This window comes from Cinclus cinclus, chromosome 3 (genome assembly GCF_963662255.1).
Source record: "Cinclus cinclus chromosome 3, bCinCin1.1, whole genome shotgun sequence".
NCBI classification, from domain to species: domain Eukaryota; kingdom Metazoa; phylum Chordata; class Aves; order Passeriformes; family Cinclidae; genus Cinclus; species Cinclus cinclus.
This window is the reverse complement of record NC_085048.1, coordinates 106008241-106026175: the sequence shown is the minus strand read 5'-3', so window position 1 is coordinate 106026175 and position 17935 is coordinate 106008241. Positions and strand designations below refer to the sequence as shown.

Here is a 17935-nt window from a genome sequence, read left to right as displayed (position 1 = left end):
AAAGTGGAGATTTTATCAGCCCCATTCTCCATTCTGCCCTGAAGAAGCTCCTCTGAAGAGCCTCTTACCTAAAGCTCATGGCACCCAGTAAAGAGGGAATCTAATGAAATAAAGAAGTGTGTAATTCTGGAATAGATCAAGATGACTACTATTACCTGAAAGCCAAGTTTGCACTTAACTATAGCTAAATAGTGGTCTCATATCAAAACAGGTACAAGCAGCTGATCGAGAGCAACCCAGAAGTTTCTACAGAAAACAACAAAATACTTTTGAGGCAGAAGTTGATATTACTAACACAGGCCAAATCCATCAGGATGCTTAAGAGTCAGTGTGCCTCCAGTAAAGTGAGCCATGCTTCTTTTTGTGCATGTGGGGAAGTGTACTACTGAGCCCAGAGCCTGTCAACCATGAAATGGTATGAAGGATGTGGTGCAGTTTGTGGGAGTAGTATTTTTAATAAGGTGTTCATAAGTACTGCCTTCAGAGCCTGAAAAACAAAGAGACTGTGCCCTCAGAAAACTACAGTCACAGTGTTAGAAATTATTAATATTTCAAAAAGACAAGCGCTCTTATGCTGTTATGTGGCCCAGGGAGCAGAAGGCCAACTGTTCATCAGCACCACAGGCATTCCAGGAAACAAAGGGTTTGCTTTTATTTAAGGCCTCCTTACACTGCAAAGAAATGGCAAAATGAACTTTGCACGAAAAAAGAAACATGACAATAAAATAGTGAAATAAATATTGGAAGCCATGGTGTAAGTAAGTATTTTGTAACTTAATTGCAAAGACTTTGCAAAGCCCAAACAAACACAGAGGAATAAAGACTCAAGGGCTCATTACAAATGAATAATGTGATAATTGTTTTTAAATGGTCAATGTTATAAATCATAGAGGAACCTGAAAGCAGGAATTCTGAATACCAGGTACACTGATACCACAGGATCATATAATATCTCATAGAATTACTGAGTCCAGCTCCCAAAGAAAAACCCTGCAAAGTGACAGTGTGGTAATACTTAAATATAGTATTTAATCTAAGAAGGAAGAAATAATCAGAAAAACACCCTGCCTGTGTTTGTGGACACATCTATGATGCACTGCTAATTCCAGAACCAGCAGGCAATCTAAGAAGCAGATACACCTCCTTGTAAAACAAGCTTTCCTCTAGGGATGTGAAAGAGAAACTTTCTTTTATTACATCTACACCAAGGCAGAAGTCTCATTTCAGGTACAGCAAGATATAACCTGACGAGAAGGATGTAAGGGATGTGCCAAACACCAGTTGCAAGACTTTAAATACCCAATTTCACTCAGATTCCAAAGTACTTAGAACTCATGGCCATTAAATAATCTGAAATCCAATTTTGCTGCAGATCTGTGATACGCTTCAAAATTTGTCTGTAGTAAATTCAAAGAACACCCCTGCTTTTCTCCAATTTGTAAGCAGCATAGTTGAAATGACGATTTAATTTTTACTGGGCTGTGCTCTTGTCCTACTTTTTGCTATTAAGGTAGTGTTGCTTGTGCTAAAGCATAGGAAAAATAATCATTAGCTTACTTCTCTCTTTCCTGTTCTGCAGACTGAGTTTGCAAGGTTGTCCTTTCATCTGTTCCTACACTGGGCCTAAGAGACTAATTAAAATCCTGATAAGGACCTTCTTTTGCACAGCATATACGCAAGAAGTCTGTTTAGCCACTAAGTTCAAGCAGAAATGATCTTTGAAGTAATCTTTCCTTTTTTGTTTTTTTCTTTTCATCCTATGCCCGCTTGATATTGGTACCTACTTTCCTAATGCAGACAAGTAATTGCGTTTGCTCGGTTAATTGTGTGTGAAGTACATGCTGGGACATTCAGATTTAATTTCAATATTTTATGTCAAACTTGGGCTGGATATTTCCTCATGACAGGAGGAGTTTTGTAGATGAAAAGGTCTGTTTGGTGCTAAAGGCGTGTACAGGCACATTGTGGCACAGAGCTGTACTGGAGAACATGAGCTGTAATTAAAGATGAATTATGTTCCAATCTGATATCAAAATTAGTGGGCCAAATGCTGAGAAATTATGAACAACTGTTAATTAATCAAACTCCCACTATATCAGTGTAATGCATTCAGCATCTCAGAATTTAATCTAATTTAATTGCACCTACCTTCATCTAAGATAAGAGTTAATTTCCCTATGGTCTTGAGCACCGTTTTCCAACCCCTTGCTTGCAAACCTTTAAATGATCTCCAGGAATAACTCAAGGTCCCACACACAGCAGTTGAAACAAAAGAGGTTGGTAAATAATCTGGACAATTTTGATGGAAATACAGTGAGCAGGACATTGAAAATCATTAAAGGAATCCTCAGAGGGGGATGACTTGCTGAGGAGTTCTTTGGGAATTATCCAATAATCAGAAACTTGGAATTTCAAGTCTTATATTGAAGTCTAACATTTCAAATCCAGTATTTAAGTCTCCTTTCAAAATGTCATCCTAAAACCTGACATGGGATTGGACAAAAAAAATCAATCTTTTTTACCAGGTTTGGATTAAATTAAAGAGAACCAGTTTGAAAGCAGGAAAAGGAACAGGGCTCAGGAACTGAATATATTTGTGGAAAGGGAGAACATGAGTTAGATTTATTGGATTTGGAAGATTAACGAACATTTGGATGTTCCTTGCGTACAAATGACACCTAACTCCAGACTATGAGTGACACAGGTGAGAGAGAGATCAGAGAAAATAAATTTCTGTGTAATGCAATTTCAAATGAGTTTTGGAGCTTATGTCTGGATGACTGGGAGCCAGTGCTCCTCAGAGAGTTTGTTTCACTATGAGAGGAATGATGTTTTTTAAGTTGACAAATTAGCTTTTATTTAAGGAAAAGGTTCTGGACTTTTCATAGGGGAAGACCATAGGGAGATAAGAGAGTACTTTAGGTTTTATTCCTGGGGGCTTTGCTATATCTACAACTGAGAGGGCAGCAACGAGAAACCAAACCTTGTTTAGAAAATTAAGATCTACCCATGAAATAATAAAACAAGAGAATAAAGTTCAAAGAAGGCAAGATAAAAACTAACTTATTCAAGCCTCAAAGATGTGACTGTGTTTGTGTGTATTTTCTATTCCTGTCTGATTCTTTTCACAGGTTTCAGCTTTTACTGGGGTCAGTCTCCTGTACTGTCTACTCTCCAGATGATTTTTTGCATGGATGAGCCTTCTGGTGTCCCTGCCACCCTCTAGTCTGGATAGCTTTCAAAAACATGTCAACAAGTCCTGGATGAGACTTCCAAAGGAAATAGAAAGTCAGTGAACACAGTAGTGGACACTGTGTCACAGTAGAAGAACACTGTGTTCAGTGTACTTCTGAACACAGAAGTACAGAGGAAACAGCTCTGAGCATGTGAGCCATGAGCTTGAGAACAGCTTTTCCAAATTAGCTGAGATCGAGTCCCAGGGCACTTTTACTCCCCAGGACCTTAGAGAAAACAAAGCAACAAAGCAATGGGAAAAAAACAAAAAAACACTACAAAAAACAAGGCATTTGTTTCCAGAGAAACTTGGCTCCTCATTCCATAAAAAACAGATTACCAAGGCCACGGCAACAATGATGGAAAAAGAAATAGAAACTTCTTTATGTATGTATTTTGGGAATGTATTTAGCATCTAAATTTCATATAAAACATATTCTCTTTGTTTAACTGGAGTGAACACAAATGACCAGTTTAACTTCACGAGGCATGCATATGGGGCTTTTTTCAAAAATTTCAAAACAGCAGGAAATTGATGTTGCTTTAAATTTTTTTTAAGGAACACTTTTAGACACTCAATTACTCCCATTCTTTTCAACATGTTATTATTGCTGAAAATTATTCATATGCTTCCAAGAAAATTAACTACCACTTGGGTCTCAAAATCTCTCTTTCATAAGTTGCATGCATTAAAATTGGCTGTTCACTTACCTTAGATTTGTGATCTGATGTTAGTGTCTGAATTTTAATTTCTGTTTCTTTCTTCAATTCAACACAATTACTTCCTCTAAATAAAAAAAAAGAAAAATTTGCAAATGTGTGCCACAAGTTAAACATCTCCCCATTCAGTCAGCACTTGTTAATTAAAATGTTAATCAAAGTTGAAGTGCTGCACCGTACTGGAATGAAATTATTTCTTCTGGCAATCCATTCACAACTTACAAAATATTGTTGGATTAATGATCAGTCAATTCAAATACTACATGATTAATTCTAGATGGGCCCAGCAATTATTCTGTTGCTGAGGATGTGTCAGGCATCTCCATTTATGATACTTGGTTCCCTTTCCAGGCTTAAAATACCTTGCCAAGAAAAACCAGTTTCTGCCTGAAAATTTATAGACCTTGTGCCTTGCCATGATTTTAGACTCTTCTTTTAAAAGTAATTTTGTTACTTATATTTAGTTTGAGGGAGAGAAAATGCTGTCATTTGAATAATTACCTCACAGGGTGATTTGGGTGTACTAAATTTGAACACCTGTAGAAAGTGTAGGTGCCCCTCTGTGAGAATAAGTGAATGGGCTGCAAAGGAGAGGAGTGGAATAAATATCTTGAGAGAAGTCTGTTTGGACACCACTGTACTATTTCTGTGTTGGATTATCCACTGGTGTAAAGTGATGCAGCTCCACTGCCTGGACAGAGACACATTCATTTATCAGCTGCAGCAGGCCCTAATAAGAATGGTCATTGCTTGACTCAGTAATATTAATCCATGTTTGCTCCAGAAAAGGAGATTTATGAAACTTTTATCAAGTTTAAATGCTATTTTCATATCAAAGTGCTGCTAAACTTATGGAAATTAGCAGAAAATTTTATCATCAAACAGTACCAGGAAAGCCCTTACTGAAAATAGTGTGTCATGTTTTCCTAAGGGCCACTGGTCATTTATTTTCTACCCAGAGCAAGGGAATTTTTATAGACATTTCTAACACTGATTTGACACTTTGAAAGAAATCTAAAGTCATAGAGAGAAGTTCTGACCACTGTTAACTCTTCCTGAAAAAACCCAACAGCTGAAAGAGAAGTGTCTCTGATCACACTGTGATCAGGGTGTGGCTGTAATGGAATATTTGATTTGTTGATCAGTACGAAGGACATTGATTCTTAGGTGTAAATCAGACATACTTCATCCCAAAACAACCTCATTTGTTCAATCACTGGACTCCTCAGAATCCCAGATATCCAAACTGCCAGCTGATCCCTTCCCTGGAGATGCAGCTTTCATCATATCCCAAGGCAATTGCCAGCCAGTTTGGACACTGGACAAAATGGGAATTACCCCCTGCTGCAGTGGCAGAGCCCACGGTTGAACCATGGAGTCACAGCTGGGAACAAATACACAGAGACAGCCCAATCCAGGGTCACCTACCAAGCTCATACACACAGATACACTTGGATTTCTGGACAGTTCCAATAAATCAGAAGGATCTTTACGTGCCCTGACTCCAATTCAGAGTGGGACCACAACTATACTTATCCCCATATGCCTCTCTGAGATTTGAAAGCATTTCAAGTGTATGACAGAAATAGCACAGGGAGCAAAATCCTGTCCATCTGTCAGTGAATTAGCATGTGATTAAAAAATCCTGCTCTGCTGAACAATATGCAGTTGGCATTTGTCACACCATGTGGCAGAAACGGACCACAAAAAAAAGCCCACCACAAGATCAGAAGAGAAAGTTGCCTTTACACCTATCAATAGCCTTTTAATCAGGAAAAAAAATCTGACAATTTCAATATGAATGCCTTGAAAACCTGTTTTACAAGTTCTCTTACTACTTTTATTCCTTGCAAATCCTCCAGAATGATAGCCAGGGAATGGAGCATGTCCTGTACTCACTGAACCGAGGACTCTGGATTAATCAGATCATTTAGGTTCAATAAAATTTTTAAGTACCACCCAACATGTTCACTTTTAAGTATGTCCTTGAATACTCTGCATAGCTGGGGGGGGGGGAAGGGAGGGCCTTAAATATTAAAAATATTTAGCCCTTAAAATATTTTGCTATGGCGTCAAAGAGAGTTTCCACAGAAAGTCTGTCAGATACTAATTTTGACTTGGCTGTTAATTAGATGCACACAGTTAGTCTTGTAAAACTGAAAGAGCCATTAGGTGACTGAGTCCTCTGGAGCCCATGGAAAGTATAGAATTGTGGTAAAGAGCAATATTTGGCTTTGCATTGTAGCTGCTTCTGGAGTGGTCATTTCCAATTTTATTTTTAACTCATAATATGAAATTATCATGAAGGCTTTGGTGTCTATGCAAGAAGCGTAATAAAATTAAGAAAAGATGCTGCAAATAGCCAATGAAGTGACCTCAAACTGTGAATCACATTATGGTTTTCTTTGATACTTGTCCCATTTTGGGGTGATTTGGACAGCATTGTTATCCAGACTTTCCCATATTAATTGCACAGAGATAGCCATTTCCACTTTTAACTTCCTGACACATCTTCCTTGGCTGTTTTGTCTGGACAGACAGAAGCACTAGTTCCTTCTCAAGCCAATGGGAATATTGAGATTCTTGAATACCAAAGCACAGGGTAACCTTTCCTCCCCCACAATAATTATGGTGCAATACCCTGAGTTCACTTTTGTGCTACTGTAGTAAATACCCTGACTGTAATCAAAAATCCAGCTGTTTCTGCTGTGTTATGTTCAATGAAATGGAATCGATGCCACATTAAATTAATCAATCCTGCAGTTGTCCCTTCTCTGCTTGGAGAAGTAGTAATTTTCTGGAAGAAACTCCCTAGATTATACATATTTGTGTGCTTACAGTTCTCCTGTCTTGAAGAAAAATAGTACAGCATGAACTGTGAGCTTTCAATAATTTAGTGAGAAGAATTCTCCTTACCTTGTTTACTTCTGACAGTTCTGTTTCTGTTCCTTTGCCAGTTTACAACATGCACACTCAAAAACCCACCACCATACTAAATAATTTTTAGAAAAAGTGTTCTTGGAAGAATCCAGTGCCAAACAGGCATTTATATTCAGTATTCAGTGAGTGAGTTGCTGCCAGCTGTTATTGCCAGATGACAACAATATGAAATTAAGAGCAACTATTAGCATAGCTTAATGTGGAACTAAAGTAATTCTTGCTGTCTCAATGAAATTCCAGCGGCACAGTGAAAGGTGGAGAGGAGAAACTGCTGCCAGATGAGCAGCAAGGCAACAGCAGGTCCTGCAACTTAATTCTAAATTAGAATGAGACATTCTGTTAAACTCATCAGCATCTTCCAGGAATCTTTCTGGGACAAATAGGAGATTCACACAGATAATATCCCAGGCCATCAGCTCGTGCAAAGGAAAACAGCTCCATTCCAGTCAAAGGAGTAAGACTCATTTATCCCCGTTAAGGATCTGTAAGTTTTTTTGACAAAAAGAAACTCCATCTCAACAGCACAGCAAAAGTCTATTATTTTCAAACATTCAGGATTTAAAAGCCAGCTTTTCCCCTATAATCAAAACATTGCTACTTTCTGGTCACTAGAGCTGTTGAGGACCTTAGTGAACACAACAGTGACATTCCCTGAGGAGTGCAGTGAAACCAGACCAGACCACAGAAATAAAAATTTGAGGCAAATCCTTTGTTTTTACTTTTAAAATTCTGATAGCAGAAGACTAGAGGAAGGCAGAGTGAGTCCAACATTTAATGCCCATTGCTAGAGCTCATTCTCTGTATGATGTATGATGCTGGTTCAAGCTGCAATACCCTTTTAATGAATGCTTTATTCCAGACCATAAAAGCATAAGATATCAAATCTATTTTAAGTCTAAAGAAAAATAATTTAAAATAATGTCTTACCCCTTCTTCTTGATTGCCTTCTCTAACATTTTCTCATATGATACCTTTTCTTTATCATATTGGGCCACTATTTTGTCAATTTGTGTGCAGTGCAACTTCTGCATGGCGCTGTGCTCCTGGAAAACAGTAGGACCTTACCATTAGGTTTCTGGATTTTTGATGTTAAATTTTCTTACAATGTAAAAAAAAAAAAAAATCAGTGTACAAACAGACAATTTTGACGATGGAATTTAATCTGGTCTAACCACGTGGTATTAAACATTCCAGATATTCCACCACAAGCACTAAAACACTTTTTCTTTGTTTGAAAAATTAAAAACTGCATGAACCTTACAAATATGGTACATTTTAAAACAAACCAATGATGGGGGGAAAATAGTCAAATAGAAAATAGAAAATAGTTGGAATAAATGTCCATTTAAATACAATTCTGAAGATCCAGCCCATGATCCCCAGTGACAGCAGCACTCTCACCATTAAGAAATCCCACCTTGTGGCAGACATTTCCTTTAGGAAGTGTAAGCAAGCTATGCAATATAACTTAACTTTATATTTTCCTTTATCAGAACAGCAACTCATAATGATGCAAATATTTGACCAGCATGGAGAGCAGCAAATAATGAATTTACACTGCAGTAGGAAAAATGGTTCTTTCATTTATGTTATTTTATAAATACCCAATTGCCCTGCATTTTATCTAATCATGGCAAAAAGACCGTCATTAATTAAAAATGTTTTGTCCAGGACTTTATCTCTATTTTTTATAGCTCTTTTTGCATCTTTTCCACACTTGCTATTCTACTGCTCTTTATTATTATTTTCTATACACCTTTGCCTTATCACTGTTTCTTCCTCTAAAAATGCTAATTAAATACTTTTACACTCACTTTTACCAAAACATTAATACAAATGCTGCAATGCTTTCAAAAATCTAGCACTGGGCTGTACCCCAGCACTCCAACATCTGCCAAGCACATCCCCTGGGAACACATAAAGCTTCCAAAAGTTGTATTCAGTGTTGGGGACTGAATTTGTTGCTCCACAGAGGATTTAAAGGGAAACAAATAGAGTCTGTCAATATTAAAACATGCCAGCCTCACCAGGGGGTGTTTACACTGACTAACCAGGCAGGGAAAAATAGAGACAGTGAAAAGAATGACTCCAGCTTGACACCATCAGCCAGCCACAGGTGAAGTGACTGAGAGCATCTCTCAAACTACCCACACCCCTCTGAATGTGCAGAACCCTCCAATTCTTGACATAAAAGACTAAGAACAAACTCAGCAAAGCATGAGATTTCTGCCCAAACTTCTGTCAAAATTCTAAGAAATATGGGTGGTTTTTTGGTAGCATTTTCTGTTTTCAAATGCAAAATTTCAGTTGCTAGTATGTTCTAGGCTGATTCAGAATAAGTTTGCAGGTAAAAGTCTCCTCAGGTAGGTTCTCATGTTTTCCTCAAGCCCACTAAATCTGTACACCTTCCACATGAATATATTCACAAATTACATGTCATTACAAATTGAGGCCACAGTTCTGCCAGTGTTCTCAGAGATCACCTAATTGGTATACAAAGACACAAATCACAGCAAGATAATCCACAAGAAAATAATAAAGAGTCATATACTTTTCCTTTGGGATCAGTGAGTGTATATGTGCAGAAATCACAGTTGAGTCCATTAAAGGGAAGAGGAAATAAATTCCCATTATACAAACTGTCACTCCCGTCCAGTATCTCCCCAGAGCAACACAAATACTGTGCACAACTGAAAACTGAGGTCTGGAGGATTCCCAGTACAGAATACAAGGATGAGGAAGTAAAAAGAAGGAACTAACATTTGCAGTTCAAAAATCCATTTTGTAAAACTTTATTTGTATACAGTCCCATCGTCTTTTGTACTCCTGTGTGAAATGGAGACTTTTTAAATGTTCTTTTTTACTAGGCTTTAATTCAAACAATACATATTTTCAGTGTCAATAGGAATGCGCAGGAGATTAATTTGGGGATTTAGAGTAATTATATAATTCTGGTTACTCTCTAGAACCATATTAAATTACTCAAGAGACACTTGTGACCATCCCTGTTGTGTCTGCAACTGCTAGAACTGTATACCACAATCCTCTAGAACAAATCAAGGTAATTCCCCACTACCCTCTTCTTCTTTCTAGCCCAAAAAGCACAGAAACTACCCGACAGCTCTGAAAAATATTAAATGAAGTAGGGGTCCATGAAAGCAGGCTGCTAAAAAGTGAAATTGGTTGACTGAGATATGTCCTGTTCTTTGCCCACCTGCCTGTGATGCCATCCCAGATATTCACCTAAAAATTACTCACTATATAACTTGATCAAGAAGAGATATAAACTAAAGGTCATCATTCAGACACATCAGCTGTTCTGTAGTTGAATATAAGATATGAATATTAATTCATACTGGGAGAGTAAAGTTACTTCAGGGAATGTAGGCAGGAAATACTCTACCTCAAAAGCAGCCAAATGCAGGTGTTCTTATGCATTGTTTAAAGAAAAGCATTTCTGCACAGTATGCAGAAGTGACTGGACATTTTCCTTTAAAATTATAAAAAGCACAGGTAACCAGGGGTAAGATTCGAGAAGTTACTCCTAACAAGGAAATTTTTTTTAAATGGTGACAATTACATGAATTTGCCACTGTTTTTCGAAAGTCAAACAAAAGGAATACTACAGCAGCAGCAGCTGATAGCTTCCTTTTGGACTGAGGTTTGGATCATGTTCTTTGCTCCCAAGAGCAATTATCTGCTCTTCAGCAATCCCAACAGAGGCATTTCTGGAGAATGCTATCAGAGCTGCTGGAGACAAAATAGCTGAAATGCTGAACAGAAGTAATGAAATGGAAGATAACATCAAAGAACAACACCAACAGAGTGTTGTGTGCTAGGAATCCCGGCACCACTTAATTTTTCTTTGCTATAATGCATTTTCCAAAGCTAATTTCAGATGGAAAAGCATTAGACTTTTCTTTCCTTAAGCAACATGAACAATTTCCTTCTGCTTATTTACTCCTTCACATATCTGGAGTGTCTATGGTTAAATGAGAGTCAGCCTATTTCTGATGCTTTTAGGTTCAGTCTGTTTCAAACACAGGCTTCCTGAGGCTGATCATGGATAACCAGCTGCAGAGCTCTCCTGCTCCATCCCAGATGATAAAATGCACTAAGAACAGTGATGAGCACACCAAGCAGTGCCCCGAGATCACTGTTCAGCCAGCATGGCTGCACTTCCCTGCTCAGACTCTCTCTGAATTCCAGGAGCTACCCTTGCTGGAGCCTTTATCCAGGCATGCCCTAGGCCAGCACTTTGTTGTTAGGACGAGCTCACACTCTGTACTTAGGAGCAGCAGGACACAGGCTGGCTCAGACATGAAGTAGCTGTGCCTGAGCTAATGCTGAGAGCCCTTCTGAGTGCGGAGTGCTTTTATATTATGGCTGGCAATTTTTCCTCAGATTAGAGGAAGCAAGTGCAAAAAATGGATATTTTTTTTTAATATTAGCAAGCACAGTCTTGGCTTAGATATCTGGTGGGTCACGTGCTTGAGGGAGAGAGACCCCTGAATATATCTGTTTTCTACATAACCACAGGACCATTTCTACAGCAAATTTCTGACTGTTGGCCAATGAAATGACAAAATAGTGTTTAAAAATTAGAAGGTCCCAAAAAGATCAGCCCTATGAAGGTCTAGAAACTGTTGATGTCAAAAGGTGTTGGACATTTTCTTTGACCATGGGCATTGTACATACCACAAAAATGCAGAAATCACTAATTTCCCCTCTTGCACAATCAGTAAGGAGGCTGAAATGTAACTATTTAATTTCCTTATATGGCTTTCAATACTAAGAACCCCCAAAAGTGCCAATTATTGAAAGCAATTTCTCCATGCTTTGTTGTACAGAGAATCCCATGCCCAAACAACAGCCATGAAAATAAACACAAAGACAGGTATTAGAAATGCCCAGGCAACCATATGCCATCAGATCTGTAGTGGAATTTGTAAGCAAAGAGAGTAAGGGAGCAGCTGCCCCAAAAGCCCAGAATGGATTTGCATGTTTGCCAAAATTCAGAACTTGAGATATTTTCTTCACTTATTATAACTCTTTCTATAACAAGAGCAATGGTTTTCTAATGAAAGAGGGCAGGGCAAAATTAGCTGTGATTTTCTACCATGAAGTATATTTGTGGTAGTGATACACATAATTGTGCTATCACTGCCAAGAAGAAGCTGACTATAAAGTGGTTAACACAGATATAAATGAGGAGGACCAGGGCTCCTCAGCTCTCAGCTACACATCCCAGTTTTCTCTGGTGATTTTGAAGTTTCTCCAGCACCTGTCTTCAGTGCAGCACCACCTCCCATCATTACTGCCTTGTTTTTCCACACTACCTGTCAGTAAGTTGTTCAAGAGGGAGCAAGACAAAATCATCACCTGAAAAAAGTGAGCCTTGGATGTTTATATGGGTCAAAAAAATGTGCACCCAGTCTCAGGCAGACATAAAAAGCGTTGCCAAAGGGAACATGTGCTCACTGCAGCATATTTCAGTACATTTAAAATACGTATGCCTTTCTTGGGAGTCCAACTACCATTCCTTAGTCTTCCCCTATAATTTAATTAGGAACTGCCTGTGCTAGTGAGCAATTGTTTTCAAATAAGTTCAGAGATCTCTTAATGATCATACCTTGGCGTGTTTCTTCTTTAAGGCATTCAGCTCTTTCTGCTGTTTTTTTAAATGCTTTATATAAGCCTGGAATAAAGAGAAGCTGGATCAATTTTTCTGTGACCATATTGACTTCAACCAGGTAAAATCCTGGCTACTTAAAACAAAAAATTAGGAGCATGTCCTGAAAAGCTTGTGTCAATACTTACCTTCATTTGCTTTAAATCTTCTATCTTCACTTGAGGAATAAGGTCTATACCTGGGAAGGCATTGATACAGTTTATCTAAAACTTCATACATACTAATATATCTCCTATTTAAAATTTGAGTTTTACCATAGCAACCAACATTTAACTTGACAATTAATTAATTTATGTTTTTCACCACATAAAAAAATAATCACAGGTTGATGAGAAAATTATTTGTCAAGATATATCAAAGATACAGTAATTTCCTTTTCCCATGCACTCATCAATCAATTACTTTGTGGAAAAAGAATTGAATTAATGAGTGTATTTTAATCTCTTACAATTCTGGACTGAAGTGTCAAAATACAGTGATCTAAGAATTGAAAAAAGCTCCTTTTCACAAACAATCAAACCATTTATAAATATTAAAACAACTTCAGAATTTCAGAATTTTGGCTGGAGATTGCTCTGGCCCCACTTCTTCCAATGGGGATGTTTCTTGGGTAGGGTTCTATGTGACTACAAAACTGAGGCTCGGTGTGCTTCTCCTCGGGTTAAAACACAGGAAGGAAAATTAACTTGCAGCCTGTGTGGTAACAAAAATAAAATTTGCATTTTGCTTAATATCGGGATATGGGAAAAGGAGCAGAACTGTGCCCCAAGACTAAATGGGAGTTAAAAAATTGAGGAGAAAAAGGAAACCAAAAGAAGTGAAAATTCTAATGAAATTTCAATCACAAAAGACTAACAGTACTATGTAGATGAATGAAAATGTTTCAATCACTTTAACTGCAATGCAAACAAAACTTGATCTCATTTAATGTTTATTCTTTAATAAATGCTTTGTGACATATTAAGGGCTTTTTAAGAACTACTAAGCACATCCTGTATGTAAGTGTTAATAAAAATGTCAATACAATGCCATGAGAGTTGTAATTTTTAGGTTTTTCTGAGGTTTCACACAGAAATGTTTGCCTGTGTATAAATACACTGTAAATATATTTAGTTAATTGCTCTTAATGTCTGTGGATGGTAATGTTTCCTTTGCCTTGAAAAGGACTTTCTGGCTTTTAAGGTGAATTTAACTGGAAAATGCTCAGACACTGTAAAAGGAAAAAAAAGAGAGGGGGAGGAGAGATAGGCAATCTCCTTAGGGAATATGAATTTTTTCTTTTCTCAGAAGCATAAGACTCAAGTATATGGTATCAATATTAGTCTAGCAAATGAGACAGGAGTAGATGTAGGCACAGATAGAGGCTGAAGTTTTCAAAAACACAAGTGATTTAACTCTTACTGAAAATCTGAGACCAAAAAAACAACAAAATTCTTGTGCATTTGAAAGCCTTCCTCATTTTACTGCACAAGTAATTTCTAATAACAAGATGAGTTGTATGTTTTAACAGTGGTAGAATTATTCAGATCTTAGTTAATCATAGAGATAAGAAATACAAAATAAGGATATGGGATATAAACATGGGATATAACATGGGATATAAAAAGGAGCAGCTCTTTTTTAACATGCAAGTGAAAAATTGCAGTCAGGAAAGTGTTAAATACTAAAACCTCAGATTAAGAGCAGGCCTGCATCAGGCAGCTGGATTTCTAAAGAGACTTCCTCAGGATTTTAGTTTAAAGCACTTACTACATAGAACCACTACATAGAACATTCCCTTAGTCGTCCAGGTCTGACTCCTTGGTCATCAGGAATCTCTTGTCAACCTCAAAAAATTTCATGCTAAATTAATGCACAATAAAACTAACACTTTTGTATCTTGGTCATGATACATGAAATATGAAAACACCTCACTGCAGAAACTGATCTGGGGTTTACACCAGGGAGGAACTTTTCAGAATTCAGGTGTCAGAGACAACCTGAAGCTTTGATTCATTGCCAAAAGTGACTCCAGAGAAATGGAATTTGGGTTCTCAAGGGATCCCTTCACAAGTGTGTACTCAGCCACATGTGCTTAAATTTGAGAAGAGCCCTCTGTGCTCCTTTTCCCTTCTGTCAATATCTTTGGGCCAAGGCAGGTGAGGGAGTGAACCACATTCTAATTCTTGTGGCCCATTAACAGAAAGTCTTTCATTCAGCTGAACAAATTTATTTTCTCACTTAATCTTCCTTACCTGTGATGATATGGGAGAAATAAATAATCCCATCTGACTGTATAAAATGACTTTGTAAAATGAATGGTGATGAGTTAGGAAAGAACACTTACTCACTTATAAATGAGCACATTCTTTTACAATAAATATGCCATTTCCATAATCACTATTCAGAGCAAAGCTACACTATGAAAACATTTCTAATTGTTGGGAAATCTCTACAGAATCCAGTGAATTCTAAATACCTTTAATTACTTAAATCTGCAACCCTGCCAAGGGATTTGTGAGGGGAGAAAAAAAGCAGAAGAGTTTCTGTATGCCAGATAATAGTCACTCCTATTGGCACTCCTCAAGGAATCTTTACTAGTAAACTATTCCCAGAGCCATGCAGGTTATGTGTATAATACACACACATATATTTAAAAAAATACGTAGCTCTATACTAGCTGTAGGTATACAGCTACACAAAGAGGTCACTTTGCGAAATAAAGCTGCATTACTTTTATACAGTTATTTTAGTAATACACAAAATTCATTTGCAATTAGACAAAGACAACTCCCAGTGGCAAAGTGATAAGAACGAATATAACTCCAAAATTAAACTTGATCAATGAGTGTTTCTCTGTAACTTTCTGAATCACTTCAGAACAGAGAGAGTGATTTTTGTGTACCTTTCTTAGCATCAGTCCCAGACCCAAAGCCTGCAGTGGTGCTTGGTCGAAGCTCAGAGCTGCTCTGAGGTGTAACATTGGCTTTGGGATTATTGACTTTTCCTTTTCTGTCATTCTTTGAAGTGTCATTTGGTACATCAGCTATATCACTCTGAAAGAAACATCACAATAAATTGATTGTTCTTTTACCAGTAGTGTAAAAAGTTGGGAAAATTTCTGAACTGGCTTACTTTAAACATAATAAAATTGCAACATCTTTTCAAACACTATAGTAAAGCATTTGTAACCTATTTCAAATAGCTGGTTACTAAAATACCACTCCGCCCCCATTCTTTAAAATCTCTCCCTCTAAAGGACGTATTAATGTGATGCATGAAAAGCCAGTGAGTATTTCAGTAAATTACATAAGCCAGACAAAGAAGTTTATATTTGAAAATGAGAAATGATGCACTGATTGGAGAAGGACAAGTTTACTTTAAATAAAGAATACATCATGGACATAAGTGGGTTGTGTTTGTTATTGATTCTACTTACAGTTTCAATACCCATAGCTCTCATTTGGTCTGCTCTTTTTTCTGTGATGGATAAAAATTTCTTTGGATCTGATAAAGCATCCACGATATCTGTAAGAAAAAAAAAATCAACTTTTTGTGAGCTTTGGAGGTATCTGGAAATCAGTGGTTTACAAAAACTTTATTCTATCTATGAGACATGGCTAGCAACGAGAGTCCAGCTTTCTCTGGTGAGTTTGGCAGAACTGGAAGTGCTTATTTCCACAGCACCTGGAACGTGGAACAATTCCTAAAGCACCAAGGTTTGGTATTAATCCAGGTACCTTACTTAGGAAAAACCCAGTGACTCTGTCAGACTGCTCTAACTTCTTCCCAATTAATGACTGTAGATTTTGAGACCAGGATGTGATCTCCTGAGCCACAAAGCACTACCTTTGTCCCTTGGCTGAGGGGTGCTGACTGACTTGGGACTGCAGGGAATTGCAGAAAATGCCATTGTATTTCCTAGCTAAAGAGAAGATTCAGGTGGATTAAAGCAATCAGGCAAATCTATTGTCAGTAGCTTTTGTGATATTCCATGTCTGGGACAAGAGAGGCTGTGAAACGGCTTTTCTATGAATGACCAACATCTGAATCTTGCACATGACACAGTACCACCAGTGTTATCACAGCCCTGGGTACCAGAGAGATTTTTGAATCTGCTTTCCATATGCAGTGATAAATGTGCAAGCACAGGTTTACAGGATGACAAAGTCCCAATAATTTTTCACCTGCATATCAAATAATCTCTTTCTGTGCTTAACTCCAACGGTCAAAAAAAAGTAAAATATCCAACCCATCAAAAGGTTTGGCAAGAAATGTCTTGCTCAAAGTAAGGGCTGGGCTGTATTATCTCCCTCCCAATCAGAGTTGTTCTGTGGAATGTTCCTCTGAATTCACAGCACAGACAGGTCTCCAATTCCCACAAAAGTTGTATTAAACACTTAGCATTACCCTTGAGATTTGTTTATCTACACAAATAGGTCATCTCCAGCAACTGCTGTGACCCACTGATGTCTTCTGAAACTTATTTCACATACACAAAAGCCACGTAGGATTTATTTTTAGCCACAGCAATGGATTGTGGCTCAGCACCCACTGTTTCTCCTCTCTCTGCCTCATTAAGGATGTCTTTTTTGTCCTTGGCACACACTTTTCAATGAAAACTCAGGGCTACCCTGCCAGCATGATGCGTCATTTGAAAACTGAACCTGATTATCACGAGCTTCTAGGTAAAAATGACTAATGTGTTTGGGAGAGCAGAACCTCTGTGGATTGTGTAAGGAACCACACAAGCACATCACCAAAGGCTCAGCACTTCTGAGGGGGAGGTGATTCATCCCTGCCTCTCACATTGTCATTTGTCCTCTGCTTATGCTCCCCTTTCTCCCCAGAGAGGTGAGCTGGCAGTGGGGAGCAGCATTTTGTGGGAGAACTGCAATTAAATATAAAACTCTGAGAATCAGAGGAAGAGTACATTATAGAGGGCACCAACCACTAAGCTAAGCAGCCAGACTTACTCACTACAAGTTTCTACAATAGAAGCTTCTCTTTGGTGAAGGCTGCTTCATTTGCATCAATCTGTGACATTATTTTGGTTTTACTGGGAATAGAGGGGCTGACGCAAATAAGCCACGAGAAATTACAAAGCTATAAAATAAAAAAAGAAAAACATGCATCTTTTAAACCCTACAATGCATCGCCCGTTCTAGTTATTATTCAGGACACAATTTAAAATCTTACTCACACAGGCTAAAAAAACAAAAAAGAAAAAAGAAAGTAGGCAGCTACTGACTTGAGCTCTACCTTCCTACAGGTTTGCTAAAACAACCATGGAGATCCTAATGATAGCTCATAAAACAATGAGAAGTTCACTGCAGATGATAAGTAATTAAAAACCACATGCCAGCAGAA

The 17935-nt window shown here is 37.8% G+C and overlaps 1 protein-coding gene across 1 annotated transcript in view; it reads right to left on the bottom strand.

Annotated features, from left to right (window-relative positions):
* PLCB4 (phospholipase C beta 4) overlaps positions 1 to 17935 on the bottom strand; it is a 184070-nt gene that overhangs the window by 14242 nt on the left and 151893 nt on the right. The window contains exons 28-33 of the mRNA XM_062490623.1: positions 16005 to 16093; positions 15471 to 15621; positions 12715 to 12764; positions 12527 to 12592; positions 7822 to 7937; positions 3946 to 4021 (exon numbers count right to left, since the gene is read on the bottom strand). Coding sequence (XP_062346607.1) covers positions 3946 to 4021; positions 7822 to 7937; positions 12527 to 12592; positions 12715 to 12764; positions 15471 to 15621; positions 16005 to 16093 — 548 coding nt within the window. The remainder of the gene's footprint in view (positions 1 to 3945; positions 4022 to 7821; positions 7938 to 12526; positions 12593 to 12714; positions 12765 to 15470; positions 15622 to 16004; positions 16094 to 17935) is intronic.